General features: G+C 50.3%; 1 protein-coding gene across 1 annotated transcript in view; it reads left to right on the top strand.

Annotated features, from left to right (window-relative positions):
- Positions 1 to 16,183, top strand: part of reck (reversion-inducing-cysteine-rich protein with kazal motifs) — a 59,660-nt gene that overhangs the window by 40,765 nt on the left and 2,712 nt on the right. Inside the window, exons 11-20 of the mRNA XM_068748194.1 lie at positions 5,491 to 5,703; positions 7,730 to 7,866; positions 9,193 to 9,336; positions 10,258 to 10,446; positions 11,735 to 11,857; positions 11,919 to 12,090; positions 12,169 to 12,358; positions 12,488 to 12,698; positions 12,773 to 12,846; positions 14,836 to 14,991. Of these exons, the coding sequence (XP_068604295.1) occupies positions 5,491 to 5,703; positions 7,730 to 7,866; positions 9,193 to 9,336; positions 10,258 to 10,446; positions 11,735 to 11,857; positions 11,919 to 12,090; positions 12,169 to 12,358; positions 12,488 to 12,698; positions 12,773 to 12,846; positions 14,836 to 14,991 (1,609 nt within the window). The remainder of the gene's footprint in view (positions 1 to 5,490; positions 5,704 to 7,729; positions 7,867 to 9,192; positions 9,337 to 10,257; positions 10,447 to 11,734; positions 11,858 to 11,918; positions 12,091 to 12,168; positions 12,359 to 12,487; positions 12,699 to 12,772; positions 12,847 to 14,835; positions 14,992 to 16,183) is intronic.

Here is a 16,183-nt window from a genome sequence, read left to right on the forward strand (position 1 = left end):
TGTGTCCCCTTTAAGGTCAGCGTAATGCCGTTTGCTGCTTGGCCTGTCGGTCCCAGCCTTGAACCGGGTTAAGGCCACTGGAGAGAGCCGGTAGCTGGCAGCTGTGTAGCAGTAGCTTGTGTATGCAGTACTTGTGTATGCAGTAACTTGTGTATGCAGTAACTTGTGTATGCAGTACTTGTGTATGCAGTACTTGTGTATGCAGTACTTGTGTACGCAGTAACTTGTGTATGCAGTACTTGTGTATGCAGTACTTGTGTATGCAGTACTTGTGTTTGCAGTACTTGTGTATGCAGTACTTGTGTATGCAGTACTTGTGTATGCAGTACTTGTCCTGTACTCGTGGTTGATTCCCCTCTGAGGCGTTTAGACATATTTAACCGAACCCTTAGCCAACCCGGGTCGTGTTGCCAAACCAGCGAACCGTTTTACATTTCCCAGGACTGACCTGTCCTGAACATCGGCCTCCTGTGGAGGAACAGCCAATGGGACGCGAGCACCGAGGTATCTGGGTCTCTACCCAAAGCGGCGTGCTGTTCCTCACAGACAGCAGAGAACCGGCCCCCGGTGGCGTGGAGCTCCTGCTGTGGCCCTGTGGGGCTGCGTATTCAGACCCGCAACCCGCCGGCTGTTTGTGGACCTTCTTCTCCCCTGGGGGGTTCTCCAACACTAAATCAGCATCCATCCATGCATCCATCCATCCATCCACCCATCCATCCACCCATCCATCCATGCATCCATCCATTCATCCATCCATCCATCCATCCATGCATCCATGCATCCATCCATCCATGCATCCATCCATCCATCCATCCATCCATTCATCCATCCACCCATCCATCCATCCATCCATGCATCCACCATCCATCCACCCATCCATCCATCCACCCATCCATCTATCCATCCATGCATCCACCATCCATCCATCCACCCATCCATCCATCCATCCACCCATCCATCCATCCATCCATCCACCCATCCATCCATCCATCCATCCATCCATGCATCCACCATCCATCCATCCACCCATCCATCCATCCACCCATCCATCCACCCATCCATCCACCATCCATCCATCCACCCATCCATCCATCCACCCATCCATCCACCATCCATCCATCCATCCATCCATGCATCCACCATCCACCCACCCATCCATCCATCCATCCATCTATCCATCCATGCATCCACCATCCATCCATCCACCCATCCATCCATCCATCCACCCATCCATCCATCCATCCACCCATCCATCCATCCATCCATCCATCCATGCATCCACCATCCATCCATCCACCCATCCATCCATCCACCCATCCATCCACCCATCCATCCACCATCCATCCATCCACCCATCCATCCATCCATGCATCCATTCATCCATCCATCCATCGCTTTTGGCTTTGCTGGAGTCTAACCCAGGTTGCTATGGGTGAGATGCAGGCTACACCCCGGACGCGTCGCCAGCGCATCGCAGCATCACACAGAGCCAGGCAACCATTCACACACAATAAGAGCAGATGGGACTAAAACGAGGAACCTTCTCGCTGTGAGGTGACAGCGCTAAACACTACGCCACCCTGTCCACATATTCTTAGAATGATCTGCTAACAGAGATTAACAGTGTGATCAATACTGGAGTATTTTGGAAGGTAATTGACGTACTTAATGCATGTCACATTACTTTTTCCTGAAATAATAAAGAATTACTGACTACTACTACTGTACTACTACTAAACCAACGTTCTCCACTTCACCCTGTCCTTTGCATCGTCCTCCCCAACACCAGCCACTCTCATGTCCTCCCTCACTACGTCCATGTCTCTTCTCCTGGGTCGTCCTCTAGTCCTGTTCCCTGGCAGTTCCATCCTCAGCATCCGTCTACCGATATAGTCCCTGTCTCTCCTCTGGACATGTCCAAACCATCAAAGTCTGGTCTCTCTGACCTTGTCTCCAAAACGTCTAACCTTCACTGTCCCTCTTATTGTCTCATGTCTAATCCTGTCCAACCTGGACACTCCCAAGGAGAACCTCAGCATCTTCATCTCCTCCACTTCTAGCTCCGCCTCCTGTCTTGTCCTCAGAACCACTGTCTCTAAGCCGTCCATCATGGCTGTCCTCACCACTGTCTCTGAGCCGTCCATCATGTCTGTCCTCACCACTGTCTCTAAGCCGTCCATCATGGCTGTCCTCATCACTCTCTCAGCCATCCATCATGGCTGTCCTCACCACTGTCTCTAAGCCGTCCATCATGGCTGTCCTCACCACTGTCTCTAAGCCGTCCATCATGGCTGTCCTCACCACTGTCTTGTAGACCTGTCCCTTCGTCCTATCACAGAGCACACCTGATACTTTCCTCCCCCCGTTCCAGCCTGCCTGCACACGATTCTTCACCTCCTTTCCACATTCTCTCCATCACTCTGCTCTGTTGACCCGAGGTACCTGAAGTCCTCTCCCTTCTTTACGTCTATTCCTTGTAGCTTTACTGTCCCCCCTGGGACCTTCTCATGTACACACAGTCTCTTCTGGAAATAAGTGTTAACTCCTGCCATGTCCCTCCTTTTGGTAAAGTCCACCAGCATCTGTCCTTCCAGGTTCCTGTCCTGAACACCAAACTTGTCCATCACTTCTTCATCTCCTCTATTTCCTTCACCAACACGCCCATTGAGGTCTGCTCCAATCAGGACTCTCTCACTAGGATAGGAATTCTTTACTTCTCTAATAGTTAAATCTAAATCAGGGCCCATTACGTCAATCGCAAAGGTAAAGTGGGTCGATCGCGTGACACATTTTTTGATTGACATGCAGGGCAGCCAGTCAGATGACGACTTGTTTTTTCTGACCTTTAGGTCACCGCACAGCGCAAAAAGGTGCCAAGTGCAGCGAAACTAGCAAGCTAGTCACGAGTTATCTCCGATCTTAAGCCCTCGCTTTTTTCTTAAAAACTAAAGTAAACTAAGTAAGAAGAGGTGGAATTCTTTTTTCACGATGTCGTTTTCCAAGTGCGTTTGCCTGATCTGCCATTCTACCATCGCATTACTGAAGAAGGGAAATGTGGAGCGCCATTTTCGGACTGTTCATGGGAAATACGACACCGACTTTCCGCCGAAAAGCGAGCTGAGAAAAAGAAAAGTTAACGAATTAAAATCCCAGTTGTCTGGACAGCAGCCATTTTTCACGCAACCTACTTCCAAAGCGAAAGCCGCCACCGAGGCATCGTTCTGCGTGAGTCACGTCATCATTAATAACAAGAAGTCCTTCCAAGACGGAGAGATGAAAGAGGCGTTGGTTAAAGCAGCGGACTCGTTGTTCCGAGACTTTAAAAGCAAGGCCGAGATATTATCCTCAATCAAAGCTCTGCTGCTGTCCAGAAGTCCAGTTTCACGGCGCTGTGGAGCCACGCTGAGGATGGAACCAGCAGATGTGGACGGACGTCAGAGATTGAGAGTGTTTCTCACTGCAGCTGGACGAATCTACTGAGTGACACAGCCCAGATGTGCGTTTTTATTCGTTTGGTGTTTAGTGATCTCACTGCAAAAGAGGAGCTATTAAAGAACACGTACGAGGAGAGGACATATTTCTGTCGTTTAAAAACTTTATTGAGAAAACTCAGCTTCCACTGTACAAATCGGTGTCCATCGCCACGGACGGAGCGCCCGCAATGATTGGAAGCGTCAATGGATTTATTGCCAAGTGCAGGGAGGACGACGCTTTCCCAGACTTCTTGAATTACCATTGCATAAAAAACCAACAAGCGTTGTGCGCTAAAATCCTTAACATGAAAGAGATCATGGATGAGGCAACGAAGATCGCCTGATCTATTCGAGCCAGATCTCTCCAAAGACGTTCACATCTGGAGAAGGCTGACTGCGACTCTCTGGGTTGTTGCTACATCCTGATGTGAGAAGGAAATTCCTGCAAAGATTCCGAGAGCTCTATCCGGAGATGAAGGAGTTTTTCTGTGAAGCAACTAAATGACGCTCAGTGGCTGTTGGACTTGGCGTTTTTAACCGATCTGACAAACATGCTGAACGATCTTAATCTAGAGCTGCAAGGAAAAGACAAAACAGAGATCAACATGATCAGCTCAGTTAATGCGTTCAAACTAAAGATGAAATATCACTCCTCAAAGCTCCAGCGCCATGATTTGGCTCATTTCCAGAACTGGAGACGCGAGGGAAGGCCTGTGTGCAGCCTGACGGCGCTCGCTACACGGAGCAGATTGTCTGTCAGAGTTTCACAATCGCTTTCAAGTCTTGTCTTTGATGGAGCCAGTCGCTACATTCATGTGCTTTCCTTTTAGGAAGATGCTGATGTTGATTCACTCGCATCAAAAATAGCAACACTGCTTCACCTGAACTCTTCTGGAGAGGAAAATGAGATTTAGACTCTTCAAGCCGACATCAAACTGAAGTCAGGACCTCGTGGACAGTTCTGGAGGACACGTCCCCCAACATGAGGACATGTGCCGCCTCCTTCACTGCATTACTCGGCTCCACTTATTTATGCCAGTCAGCCTTCCAACTTCCAACTCGAGGCTGCCGGTCCCGCAGCAGAACACGGGAATAGAGCAGCAGCGAGAGAATCCAGCATTAATGAATCAGTGGAGGAAGAGGAGGAAGCAAGAAGAAGACCTGCAGCAACTCGGCTCCTGCGATCGGCAACTCCGTGCGCGGCAATCTCACCGATACGGTCTAAACCGGAGTGAAGCTAGCTAACGAGCTAACTAGCTAACTAGCTTATCATCATCATCCCGGGTGGATTAACCAAAGTACTGCAACCGTTCAACGTTAAACTGCGAGCTGCGTGGGAGCGTTGGACGACAGAAGGAGAACACACGTTCACCAAGACAGGGAGGCGACGCCGGGCGAGTTTCATCTTGAGAATAAGTTGAATAAAGTTTGACTTATCTGATTTTTGTTTCGCTTAATGCGCCTTAAAACCCGGTGCGCCACATTGTCGTGAAAACACGGTAAGTCACAGTCAGGTCAGGAAGAGTTCCCAAAGGCCCAGGCAGGAAAAGAAATGGTGCATTCACACTTAGAAATCCACTAAAAGAAATGGTGCATTCACACTTAGAAATCCACTAAAAGAAAACGGCTGCGTTCAGATTGCGGTGCATCAATAACAAGTTTCTAAACAGGAAATGTTGCTGAAACGGTTCCATAGCTTCAGTGAATCAGCTGCTTGGCCCGAGGTTTGGTTGGAGTTCATAAAAGAGAACTAAAAAACATGAGATCTCGTTAGGAATCCATGTTCACACACACACACACACACACGCACACACACGCACACACACACACACACTGGGTTGTTTCAAGGTAAACAAGCATCCAGTCATCAGCAGCAAATGGAATCATGTGGACTGCAGCTCCTGGTGTAGGGCCGATGATGCTGTGCGTGTGTGTGTGCGTGTGCGTGTGCGTGTGTGTGTGTGTGCGTGTGTTCTTACCTTCAGGTACAAACTAACGTTTGCGTCTCCGTCCACAGGCCAACAGAAGTGTTCCGTAGTTGCAATGTTCAGTCAGACCAGGGCGCCATGAACGACATCAAGCTGTGGTCCAACGGGACGATCAAGATGCCGTTCATGAACATCCCGGTTCTGGACATCAGGACGTGTCTCCCGGACATGTGGAAGGCAGTGGCCTGTTCCCTGCAGATCAAACCCTGCCACAGCAAGTCCAGAGGGAGCGTCATCTGCAAGTAGGTCTGCTGCATCCGACAGTCATCAGGGACCTGCCCTACACCCGACTCCTGATGATGATGATGATGAAGGCCAAAAGGGTCACGTTACACACAGACAGCGTAATCAGTAAATGTATAAGAGATACACAGCAAGACCATCCCTGACCTCCTGACCGTCGTGCAGATCGTTCCTCTGGTTCTGTAGATCAGCGGACCGGTTTCATGCCGTGAATATTTTTCATAATTAAATTTAAAAAGAGGAATATAATCTTACCAATAAACTTTATATTATGCACTTGCAATAACTATTAAATAAATAATTAATAGTTACACAATATCTACTCACCATAAATTGTAGTCCCAATAATTACTTCTGTCCTTCATGGTTTTTTGTTTCATAAATTCCACATTCTTGTCTTTTAATCCAGGTTCTTGTTTTTTAATCCGGGTTCTTGTTTTTTAATCCGGGTTCTGGTCTCAATGTGCCGAAGCAGTTTTGAACCCTTCATTTCTCGTTAACGGAGCGAATCAGCTGTTAATACCCGAGTTTTAAGTCTTAGTCCTGGTTTCTCTTCTTGGAGGTCATCACCTCCTCTTCTTCCTCCTCTTCTTCCTCCTCTTCTTCCTCCTCAGTTGGACTTTTTTCCTCGGCAAAGAAGCTCTCCAACGACTTTTGTTTCTTTTTATTAATTTTTGCGAGTTCACGGCAATTTTTTTTTGGCAACGTATCAAGACTCGATTGTTACGTTGGAGAAAATCCGGTCGTTTTTCAAAATAAAACACCTTTTAGACGCTAATAATCGATACAACGGAAATTGTATACATTAGTTGTTCTTTCTTTGCGGCCCGGTAACAAATGCCTCACGGACCGGTACCGGGCCGCGGCCCGGTGGTTGGGGACCCCTGATCTAGATCGTTCCCCTGGTCAAGGGTCACGGGTGTTGCTGGAGCCTATTCCAGCTGACTATGGGCAACAGGCAGGGTACACCCCGGACGCGTCGCCAGCGTGCTGCTCCAGATAGTGTGTCCTATGGAGTACTGTCTGGAAGCAGAAGCGTGTTCCGACCTTTTAGCTCCTACAGCTGTCTGTTGAGCACAGGCTGGGGTTCACCAAAGAACATAGGAAAGGAAAAACAAATGCAGCACGTCACGCTAACATTGAATGTTTGAGCGGGACTCCCGTCGATCACTATGATCAACGTCTCGGCTGTCGCTGCCGGGTCGGATCTGGGGGGGTTGTAATCAGAACCGTCGATTGCTCATCTAGAAACAGCACTGCTGCCCCCTACAGGGGACAGCCTGCCATTGCAGGACTGCAGCAGTGTCCTGCGTCCTGCAGGCCACACACTGTCTTACATGATTGACGGTTCATTTATGAGACATTCTACATCAAAGGCTCCACATCCTGTGACGACAGCCATTAACCTGGTCTGTCGTCAGAACGGTGATGTTGTCATGGTTACGTTAAACCATTGTTGCATTAACCCAGAGACAGATTCAGGTTCGACCCAGCGTCATCGTCAGAGACACGCTCACTTCAGAAGACTCGTGGATTTGATTTAGCCTCTTCTTTTGTGCAGTCGTCGACTTACGGCCGATGTGACTTGCAACACTCGTCGGTTGTGCTGTCGTCTGTTTGCGATGTGTTTTTACGACATTCCGGAAAGCGATCGAATCGAGTCACCCACGGTGCCCACCGAGAGGACATCGTCTCTTTCTACTCCTCATGTACAGAATCATGACGCGGCATGATGTACTCACAGTCGCGTAACGTGGGCCGACTTACGACCGAGTCGGCTCACAACAAGTCCAATTGTCCTAAGTCGAGGACGAGCTGTCCTTTCAGCTGCGGCTTCATCCTCTCGTCTTTTGTTTGATGGACCTGCTGCGCCATGTCTTGCCCTGTTTCTAGTCTGTCTTTGTCAGACACACCTTTGAATCTCTAGCAACGTTACAACATTACACACAGCCTCAGGCGGTTGGCCGGTCGGTCTCTCACAGGCTACTTTAGTCCTCTGTTAATTCCCTCTGTGTCTGGTCTCAGGTCGGATTGTGTGGACATCCTGACCCAGTGTGGGGACAGGAAGCGTTTCCATGAAGGACAAACTCCAGAGAGGATCTGTGAGCTGCTTTCACCGATCGACGACCCTGAACGCTGCATCTCCCTCCGCAGATACCTCAGTGAGTCCGTCAGTCCACGTTTAAATGTTAGCGAAGCGTCCGTGTTCAGCAGGTGGCACAGTGGTTAGAGCAGGTGTCCCAGCTGCCAGGTTACGGCCCTCTTTGCACTCGATGCAGGTTTGAATCCACCTGTCTGCAGCATTTCCTGTTGGTTCGTTAGCCGTCTCTGTCAATAAGTGCAAAGATGCCAAAACAGGCACTTATAAATACAGGAAAGAAATACTTCAAATATATGCTCTGTGTTTTGTCTGAACAAATGCATAACTTGTCACCAGGGAATGGAGTTGGCTCCAATCCGAAAAGCTAAGCTAACTAAACTGTGTTGCTAACTGGGTGTAGCACAACAGTTATTATGTCGAACGTCTGGTGTTGTTGCTAACTCCAGGCAACATCATTGGACTCTGTGCTGCTCAGGGTTTGTTTTCTGGTTGCTAGCATCGTTAGCGGTAGCATTGAAAGCATTGCCACTAATAGCCGGTCCACTGGTCAAAGCAACGACAGTAAGAGTAAACTATCTACCTGGAACATTGACTCCAGTGTGGAATAATCTGACTTAGCTAAACATTGGTTCTGCACCGCTAACGCGGGTTAGCATGCTCTGACAGGAAGGTGCAGCCTGTTGGTTCTGCACCGCTAGCGCTGGGTTAGCATGCTCTGACAGGAAGGTGCAGCCTGTTGGTTCTGCACCGCTAGCGCGGGTTAGCATGCTCTGACAGGAAGGTGCAGCCTGTTGGTTCTGCACTGCGAACGCGGGTTAGCATGCTCTGACAGGAAAGTGCAGCCTGTTGGTTCTGCACCGCTAGCGCTGGGTTAGCATGCTCTGACAGGAAGGTGCAGCCTGTTGGTTCTGCACCGCGAACGTGGGTTAGCATGCTCTGACAGGAAGGTGCAGCCTGTTGGTTCTGCACCGCTAGCGCGGGTTAGCATGCTCTGACAGGAAGGTGCAGCCTGTTGGTTCTGCACTGCGAACGTGGGTTAGCATGCTCTGACAGGAAGGTGCAGCCTGTTGGTTCTGCACCGCTAGCGCGGGTTAGCATGCTCTGACAGGAAGGTGCAGCCTGTTGGTTCTGCACTGCGAACGTGGGTTAGCATGCTCTGACAGGAAGGTGCCGCCTGTTGGTTCTGCACCGCTAGCGCGGGTTAGCATGCTCTGACAGGAAAGTGCAGCCTGTTGGTTCTGCACCGCTAACGCGGGTTAGCATGCTCTACCGCTGCTTGAACAATGGGATTGACTGCGATTGGAGTAAAGTGGTCGTTGTATGAGGAACAGGTGCTGGCTTATATTTCCATATCCTCCCTTCTGCTACCCCATCACACACCCTGCAGCCCCCAGTTCTCTAGGTAAAGACCTCGTTGAGGAGGTCATCCATCCATGCAACCCCAATCCCTGCCCCAGCAACCACTTATGCCAGGTCAACAGGAAAGGCTGCCTTGATGAGCTGAACTGCCAGCCACACCTCTGTGTGCCAGGTACAACGGCCTGAACGAGCTGAGTCTGAGTCTGAGTCTGAGTCTGAGTCTCTGTCTGAGTCTGTGTCTGTGTCTGTCCGAGTCTGTGTCTGAGTCTGAGTCTGAGTCTGAGTCTGAGTCTCTGTCTGAGTCTGTGTCTGTCCGAGTCTGTGTCTGAGTCTGAGTCTGAGTCTGAGTCTCTGTCTGAGTCTGTGTCTGTCTGTGTCTGTGTCTGTCCGAGTCTGTGTCTGAGTCTGAGTCTCTGTCCGAGTCCGTCTGAGTCTGTGTCAGTCCGAGTCCGTCTGAGTCTTAGTCTGAGTCTGAGTCTGAGTCTGAGTCTGAGTCTCTGTCTGAGTCTGAGTCTGAGTCTGAGTCTGAGTCTGAGTCTGAGTCTCTGTCTGAGTCTGAGTCTCTGTCTGAGTCTGAGTCTGAGTCTCTGTCTGAGTCTGAGTCTGAGTCTGACTCTGTGTCTGAGTCTGAGTCTGAGTCTCTGTCTGAGTCTGAGTCTGAGTCTCTGTCTGAGTCTCTGTCTGAGTCTGTGTCTGAGTCTCTGTCTGAGTCTGAGTCTCTGTCTGAGTCTGAGTCTCTGTCTGAGTCTGAGTCTGAGTCTCTGTCTGAGTCTCTGTCTGAGTCTGAGTCTCTGTCTGAGTCTCTGTCTGAGTCTGAGTCTGAGTCTGAGTCTGAGTCTCTGTCTGAGTCTGAGTCTGAGTCTGAGTCTGTGTCTGAGTCTCTGTCTGAGTCTGTGTCTGAGTCTGAGTCTGAGTCTGAGTCTCTGTCTGAGTCTGAGTCTGTGTCTGAGTCTTTGTCTGAGTCTGTGTTTCTGTCTGAGTCTGAGTCTCTGTCTGAGTCTGAGTCTGAGTCTGAGTCTGTGTCTTAGTCTCTGTCTGAGTCTGTGTCTGAGTCTGAGTCTCTGTCTGAGTCTGAGTCTGAGTCTGTGTTCAGGCTGCAAACTGGGAGAGGCCTCTGAGTTCCTGGTGCAGCAGGACGCTCGTATCCAGGTGCCGACTCGCACCGGTCCTGCTGGGTGCTACGAGGTGTGCAGCTGTGGTCCCAGTGGTCGTCTGGAGAATTGCGTGGAGATGCCCTGTGTGGACACTCACAAGTCCTGCATCGTCGGAGGGCAGAGGAAGAGTAAGATGTGAATCCTTAAACACTTAGTTACTCAAGATCAGTCATGTACTACTTATTACTAGTTACCTGCAGGAAAAAGTAATGACTTTACTTTACTTATTACTTCCTGCAAAAAGTAACTGGTTACTTATTACTTTAAGTTACTTTTTTCTTCTCACCCTCAATAATTGCATCCTTTCTCCCCTAAAGTCTCACTTTGCATGTTCAACATTAGAAGATGTTTCTCCTCTTTTCTACAGCCGACATTCTCATTGTTGGTTTAACTCCAAACAGGTTCCTGAACACATGACATGATGAGACCTGAACACACGACATGAGACCTGAACACATGACATGATGAGACCTGAGCACACGACATGAGACCTGAACACGCGACATGAGACCTGAACACACGACATGAGACCTGAACACGCGACATGATGAGACCTGAACACACAACATGATGAGACCTGAACACACGACATGAGACCTGAACACACGACATGATGAGACCTGAACACGACATGATGAGACCTGAACACACGACATGATGAGACCTGAACACGACATGATGAGACCTGAACACGACATGATGAGACCTGAACACGCGACACGATGAGACCTGAACACACGACATGAGACCTGAACACATGACATGATGAGACCTGAACACACGACATGATGAGACCTGAACACGCGACACGATGAGACCTGAACACATGACACGATGAGACCTGAACACATGACACGATGAGACCTGAACACACGACACGATGAGACCTGAACACACGACACGATGAGACCTGAACATGCGACACGATGAGACCTGAACACGCGACACGATGAGACCTGAACACACGACATGAGACCTGAACACATGACATGATGAGACCTGAACACACGACATGATGAGACCTGAACACGCGACACGATGAGACCTGAACACATGACATGATGAGACCTGAACACACGACATGATGAGACCTGAACACACGACATGATGAGACCTGAACACGCGACACGATGAGACCTGAACACGCGACATGATGAGACCTGAACACACGACATGAGACCTGAACACATGACACGATGAGACCTGAACACGCGACACGATGAGACCTGAACACACGACATGAGACCTGAACACATGACACGATGAGACCTGAACACACGACACGATGAGACCTGAACACACGACATGATGAGTCCTGAACACACGACATGATGAGACCTGAACACACGACATGATGAGACATTCTGATGCGTCCTCGTCAGCAGGACGGTGTTGCTCATCTCTTCGTCCCACCAGGTCACGGGACGTCCTTCAGGATCAACTGTCACGTCTGTTCCTGCTTTGCTGGTGACGCCACCTGCTCCACGAGGGCGTGTCTCACCTTGGACGGCTCAGACGAGGATGGTGGACAGTTCACCGGTACGTGTGTGTGTGTGTGTGTGTGCATCCAGTCCGCCTGAATGGGCGTGTCCTCTTCCAGGTCTTCCCTGCAGCTGTCCGGACCGCTTTGTCCCGGTGTGTGCCGCTAACGGACGCACCTACCCCAGTGCTTGTGTCGCTCGCTGTTTGGGACTGAAGGACCATCAGTTCGTGTTCGGCCTGTGCCGCCACAGCAGCCCCTGCGCCGGCGCGCCCTGCCAGCGGAACCAGAGGTGGGTGGAGCCTGTCCCTGCCCGTCATGTTGGTAGTCTGAGGGACGAGCAGCACAGATAAAGATGTTCCGTTTCCAGATGCGTCCCGAAGTACCGCGTGTGTCTGAGTGACTCGTCAGACTGTCCTCAGTACGAGTGCGTTGGTCTGTCGGCGCCGTGCGAGAAGAACCGCGTGGAGCCGGCCTGCGACACCGAGGGGACCGCCCACACCAGCCTGTGCCAGCTGCAGCAGGCCGGGAAGACGCTGGCCTACACGGGACCCTGCCAGGTAGGGGGCCGGGGCCGGGGCCGGGGCCGGGGCCCCCGTCGTCTTCACTACAGATCACACAAACAACAGAGTGCTCCAGCCTGCGCGCGTGCACGTAGCTGCTCATGCACGTGCGTGTCCTGTTTGCAGGACGCCTGCAGAAAGCCTCAGCAGGTCTGCGGCCACAACGGCGAGACCTACAACACGGCGTGCGACGCCTTCTCCGACCGCATGGCCGTGGACTACGAGGGGCCCTGCCAGGCTGTGGGGGCCGTGTCTGACGTGGCCCCTGACTCTGCCTGCAGCGTGATTCCCTGCCCACCTCTGGCTTCCCCAGGCTGCGACCCCGTCACCCCACCTGGTCAGCGCAGTGGGGACAGAGACTCCGCCCTCGCCTGCTGGCTCGCCGTGGACTAACCTGTCCCCTCCTCTCAGGTGCCTGCTGTCCCGTGTGTGCCGGCATGCTGCGGATCCTGTGGAGCAAAGAGCAGATGAACACCTTCTCCCAGGTGCAGCAGTTAGTGCACGGCCTCTTCCACACCACTCATTCATCATAATAGAGGTGATAGGTTACGAGACGTGGGGCTATTCGGTTGGCGTAGTGGGTAGCGCTGTGGCCTCACGGCGAGAAGGTTCCGGGTTTGAATCCCATCCGAGTGGTTTCTATGTTCTCCCCGTGTCCGCTTGGGTTCTCTCCGGGTTAATTCTATGTGTGGCCCCACGATGCGCTGGCGACGCATCCGGGGTGTACCCGGCCTCTCACCTGTAGCAAGCTGGGATCGGCTTCAGGGACAGCCGTTTCCCACAAAGGGCAAAAGAGCTGGAGGGAAGGAAACAGGAAGTGCAGCTCCAGACGGTACATCCTGCACAAAGCTGCTGTTTGACGTCACGGATCCGTCCGAGCCTTCAGGAACGTTTGGAGCCAGAAGAGGCTGCAGGTAAAGGCTTGGCCACCTGGGGGCGCTACAAGCCTGAGCGTTGGCTCCTCAGCTCCAGGATTTCTTTCTCTGAATTCGCTTTGACTTTGGTCGGTAACGATGTTCGTCCAAGATGATGTCATGAGTCGTCCACATCAGCCAATGAGCGTAGGGAAGCGTCCTGGAGTTGCCAGGCAACAGTAAGCATTGTGTCCCTTGAGGGTAACGCTAGCTAGCGTGCTGCTCGTCGTCCTAAGTTGAACCTTTACAGAATGAAAGTTCTGATGACGTTTCCTCTTCCGGACTCGTGCAGCTTCAGCTTTCACCACCAGAGTGCGCAGCGCTCCACCACCATCCCGTAGCGTGCGCTGCTGCACTAGTGAAGCGGTGAAAGCGTGTCCTTTGATGCTTTACCCACTGATCAAAGATCAAAATGAAGAGTTCTTGTTGGACTCTCTCTCACTCTCCAAATGTAAACGTCCCGTTTTGAACTACAGACAGAAATGAAACCTTTTGGAATGTTTGTGTTTTTAATCGTCCAGCAGGATCAGTCACGTTAGAAACAGACACCTTCGTCCACCTTCGTCCACCTTCGTCCCCCTTCGTCCACCATCGTCCCCCTTCGTCCAGAGCGTCCCCTGAGCTGTCCGGGACGTGGGCCCAGCCTGTTAAACTGCTGGCAGCTCTCTGATCAGCTTCATTTAGGACTGAAGCGTCTGTCAGCTTGGCTCTGCAGCACCGTCGTCAAAGTGGGCAAGCAGAGCCGGATCCGGATCTGGATCTGGATCTGGATCTGGAGCCGGTCTTTATCCTCCCCATCCCGGGTCTCAGTCAGTTCTTCACTGTGTTAAATGTATTCATTGCTACAATTCAACGGAGGGACCGGCCAGTAATAGAAAAACCAGCAACTGCAAAGTGGAGGATTTGGGGTTGATGGAAAAGGCGGTGCTGCATCGTAGTACAAATACACAGAATGAATACCGTATGTTGCAGCCGGACTCGAGCCAATCCCTGATCGCCTCCCGGTCGTTCAGCGTACATTTCCAGCATTACTACTTTAATAAAAATTGATGACAGAAGATTTGCTTGGAGCAAATGACAACTTCAGATTGTTTGCCTTGTTTCAAAATACGGCAAGAATATTCTGCAAATGTACACAGCAAATACTCCCAATCTGAAAATTCTACGAAAAACAAAACAGAAAAACGACCATTTCAAGAATACTTTTCCTCTTTGGTCGGACGTCAGTGTGTCTCCAAAGAAAGACATTGACCAAATACAAAGACGTGTCCTCGGTGGCAGATTACTCCTCATTATTTAGGATTACTCCTAATCCTAATCCCGGGAACTTTTCCGGACATGTTGCATTCACCCTGTCAGAAGGAGGAACGCCAGCATCACAAGGTTCTGGAACTCGCTCCGAATCGGGTTTCATGTTAGAAGTAATTCTATTCAGGAATAAAAAGCTGTTTGTAGTTTTCTTTGTGAAAATCAAAGGATGTTTCTGTCGATTTAAAGCCAAAGGATTGATTTTCATCCTCCTCTCGTTTACCCCCCCCCCCCCCCGATCCCCGTGTGCAGCTGAATAAGAACCAGCCCGTGACGGTCCATGACGTCCTGCAGATCCTGCGGCTTCACGTCTCGGTCCCACAGTGTGACGTCTTCGGCTACTTGAGCCTGGACCACGAGCTGGTTGTCCTGATCGCTCCGGTGGACCGGCAGCCGACGGCGCTGCAGGTACCAGGAGGACACCTGGACACGTCCGTCTGTGTTAATGAAGCGTAGCGGTGCAGCGGCACACTCTTAATCTGACGGTCCCGGGTTCAAATCCCTGTTGGGCTGGCCTCCTCCAAGGAGGTTGCTTTTTAGCGGCGTCTGTCTGTCCGTCCGTCTCACCAAACGTCCCCGTCATAAAGGGGTCCGGTATGAACCGTCATGAAACGTCTTCTGGTTCTGATCCAGAATGAGGTCCGGAACAAATATTACATTTAACATTAAACCCGTTTATGGATTAAGAATCAGTTAAAAATAAACATCAGCTCTGATTCACTTTGTCTTTCATGTTGGTGTATAAAGATGATGATGAATATATTTATTAGATAGAATGTTAGAGTACAAGTACAGTCACACAGTAGTATGTATTACAGTACAAGTACAGTCACACAGTAGCATGTATTACAGTACAAGTACAGTCACACAGTAGCATGTATTACAGTACAAGTACAGTCACACAGTAGCATGTATTAGAGTACAAGTACAGTCAAACAGTAGCATGTATTAGAGTACAAGTAAGTCACATAGTAGCATGTATTACAGTACAAGTACAGTCACACAGTAGCATGTATTACAGTACAAGTACAGTCAAACATCCTGTCTAAGAGGAGCATTTCTAAAAAGCCCTTGCGGTCTTGTTTCCGTTGAAAGTCCTTCGTACATAAATCATCGACATTTAACAATACAAATAAAACTAATATTAAATTACTCAATTGATGCAGAATGACAATAAATTAAAAAGACACATAATATGTACAACGTAGGTGGACAAATAAGGGGGGGGGGGGGGGTTTACATGGGTAAATATGATTTACCCATGTTAGTCCTATAGGAGGGGGTAATCAGGTTGTTGTTTGAGCTCCCTCTAGTGTTGTGGCTGTGGGTGTCACTAAATCTGTGGAGGTGTTTATGCAGGTATGCAGGGATTGAGGGGACTGAGGGCAGAGCTGCATTGACTATTTTAAATGCCAGATGTGTCTCTGGGATGTCCTGTCTCTGGTGCGTCTCTGGGATGTCCTGTCTCCTGTGTGTCTCTGGGATGTTCTGTCTCTGGTGTGTCTCTGGGATGTCCTGTCTCTGGTGTGTCTCTGCGATGTCCTGTCTCTGGTGCGTCTCTGGGATGTCCTGTCTCTGGTGTGTCTCTGGGATGTCCTGT

The sequence above is a fragment of the Brachionichthys hirsutus genome, chromosome 14 (assembly GCF_040956055.1).
Source record: "Brachionichthys hirsutus isolate HB-005 chromosome 14, CSIRO-AGI_Bhir_v1, whole genome shotgun sequence".
Taxonomy (NCBI): Eukaryota; Metazoa; Chordata; class Actinopteri; order Lophiiformes; family Brachionichthyidae; genus Brachionichthys; species Brachionichthys hirsutus.